Raw genomic sequence first — 2071 nt, 5'->3', positions numbered from 1 at the left:
TCAATTCATTCCGCTTCGTACATGTACGAGCCAGCCGCCCGTCGTTCGCAGGCTAGCCGCACCGGCACACACGCGGACAGAAACTCCAGATGTCGATGGTATTCGGCAGGCGCCACACGTTGGGAGGGTATGCGTGCGCGCGTCGACAGGGTGACAGGACGCACATGCGCGCAAATAGGATTTGCGTACGGTAGCGGGCTCGCACGCTTGGCCGATGCCAGGAGGAGAAGGACACCGCGCGAGTGCAACACCCTCGTCTGGCAAGGATGCGGACGCACGGCGGCTTCGCGCGACTGAACGTCGGGTGTGTGTGCGCACGCGCTCAGCTGGATGCCGCACGGTAGGGCCGTCGATGCTGTCCGCAGCATCGGGAAGCGGCAGACGGCACGCAACGGGCGGCTGCAAAAATGGCAACAGGCGAGAGGCATTTACCAGGGCACTTCTGCTCGCGCGCCGTGGCAACGGCGGCTCGCACGTACATGTGCGCAGCGTGCCGCGAGGCCCGCGATGCGACGGATCTCTCGGTGCGTCGTGCGGCATGTCCCTCGCACTCGGATGACCGGGGAGGGCGCGGGTCGCGCACGCTGTGCGGGCAGGGCGGCCACGTCCATGGGTCGATGTGCCCGCGCTGTCTGTCGCGCCGGCGTCACGCGCGCAGCGCGTCTGGTGTCCTGGACGCGACCGCGCGAAGGGTGAGCCGATGCGCGGCCATTCTCCCGCCGCGTATCTCCCGCCGCGTATCTGACGCTGGGTCGCGAAGGAGACGCGGGAGACGTGAGATCGCGACGAACTGTCGCATCCGCATCCGGGGGGCGCCCGTGCGCATGAGGCAAGGGGTGCACAGGCACCGGGAGCGGGAGACGGGGGTAGTGTGGCTGGGGCATGTACAGCGGCGCAGGGACGTCGGGGGGAGTGTGCAGCACAGAGGGAGATAGGAAATGGGGTGAGGGATGGGCAGGGAACACGCACAGAGGAACGGTTGGGCGGCACAGGGCGGGAGAGGACGCATCAGACGCGGCTGACACGGAATCCCCATTGTGCGTTGCTAGGCCGCGAGCCACGGGTGCTGATGGAGGTGGTCCGGGCGTGGTATGCAGAGAGGCGTCGTCGTCGGCGTATAAGAAAGGAGAGAGCGCGAGGGATAGCAGCATGGTCGCCTGCTATCTTCCTCGCTGCTCTTTCTCGCCGCCATTGGCTCGCTGCTGGCGATGGTGTCTGTGCATTGAGGACGCCGTTCAGGAGCTCTGTCGAGAGGGGTAGGCGTCGGATCCGTGGTAGGTGATGCGGCGGTCGCACGTCGTACACACACTGATCACGGTCACTGTGCAGAACATGGGGTACGTACCTCGTTAGGAGTGCAAGACGTGCGCTCGCGCAGTGGGTGTGCGCATCGCTGCTCGTCAGTAGTTTTCCGAGGCCAGGTATGTAATGGCGTACGTGTACGTTATGCGCGTGCTGATGATCACGGGCAAGAGTGCACCGAGACAGTGTGAGGAAAAGCGTGAGACGAGGCAATCGCTAAGCGCGTAGCGGGCCATTAGCATGTTAGGCAGGCGCTATGGTCATGACCGTCCGAACGGTCGATTGTCAATATGTACGTCTAGCTGCGAATGACCATCGTTGTTGTATCGACAACACTGCGTCGGAGACGGCCGACGCCTCAGCTCGTCCGGCGTCGCAGAGAGGCGGAGGGAACGCGGGCTGCGCGCTCGAGGGCTGAAGGGATGGAGAGCACCTGGCGTCAGCCAGAGTGGGACGCGGAGCAAGGGAGAGCCGGCGGGCGGGCTGCGCGATTCGCTGACGAGCGGACACTATGGACGAAGGCCTGCGTGCACAGGACGCTAGATTCCGGGCGCACGCGATGTCTTTACAATAGGATGAGCGATCGATCGTAGGTTGCGCACGAGGCACTCTGAGGGAAAGCGCGAGACGAGGCGATCGCTATGTAAGCGGGCCACTACTATACCAGGTAGTAGGCGCATGAGTCACGTCGCACGGTCGATTGTGCAAAGTATCTGCGTTGGCCATCGCTATCGACACCACTGGACGGCCAATGCCTCAGCTCGATGGT

General features: G+C 64.0%; 1 protein-coding gene across 1 annotated transcript; it reads right to left on the bottom strand.

The window, feature by feature from the left end:
* Positions 1-5: 5 nt before the first annotated feature.
* On the bottom strand, positions 6-1151 carry POSPLADRAFT_1163810 (hypothetical protein; the record flags this gene model as incomplete). The annotated part of the gene is made up of 3 exons (XM_024487794.1): positions 6-293; positions 319-399; positions 480-1151. The coding sequence occupies 3 exons, from the start codon at positions 1149-1151 to the stop codon at positions 6-8; spliced, it is 1041 nt and encodes a 346-aa protein (XP_024332501.1).
* Positions 1152-2071: the final 920 nt, after the last annotated feature.

The sequence above is a fragment of the Postia placenta genome (genome assembly GCF_002117355.1).
Source record: "Postia placenta MAD-698-R-SB12 unplaced genomic scaffold POSPLAscaffold_508, whole genome shotgun sequence".
Classification (NCBI taxonomy): Eukaryota; Fungi; Basidiomycota; class Agaricomycetes; order Polyporales; family Adustoporiaceae; genus Rhodonia; species Rhodonia placenta.
Note: the sequence above shows the minus strand (reverse complement) of the source record. Positions and strands in the feature narration are given on the sequence as shown.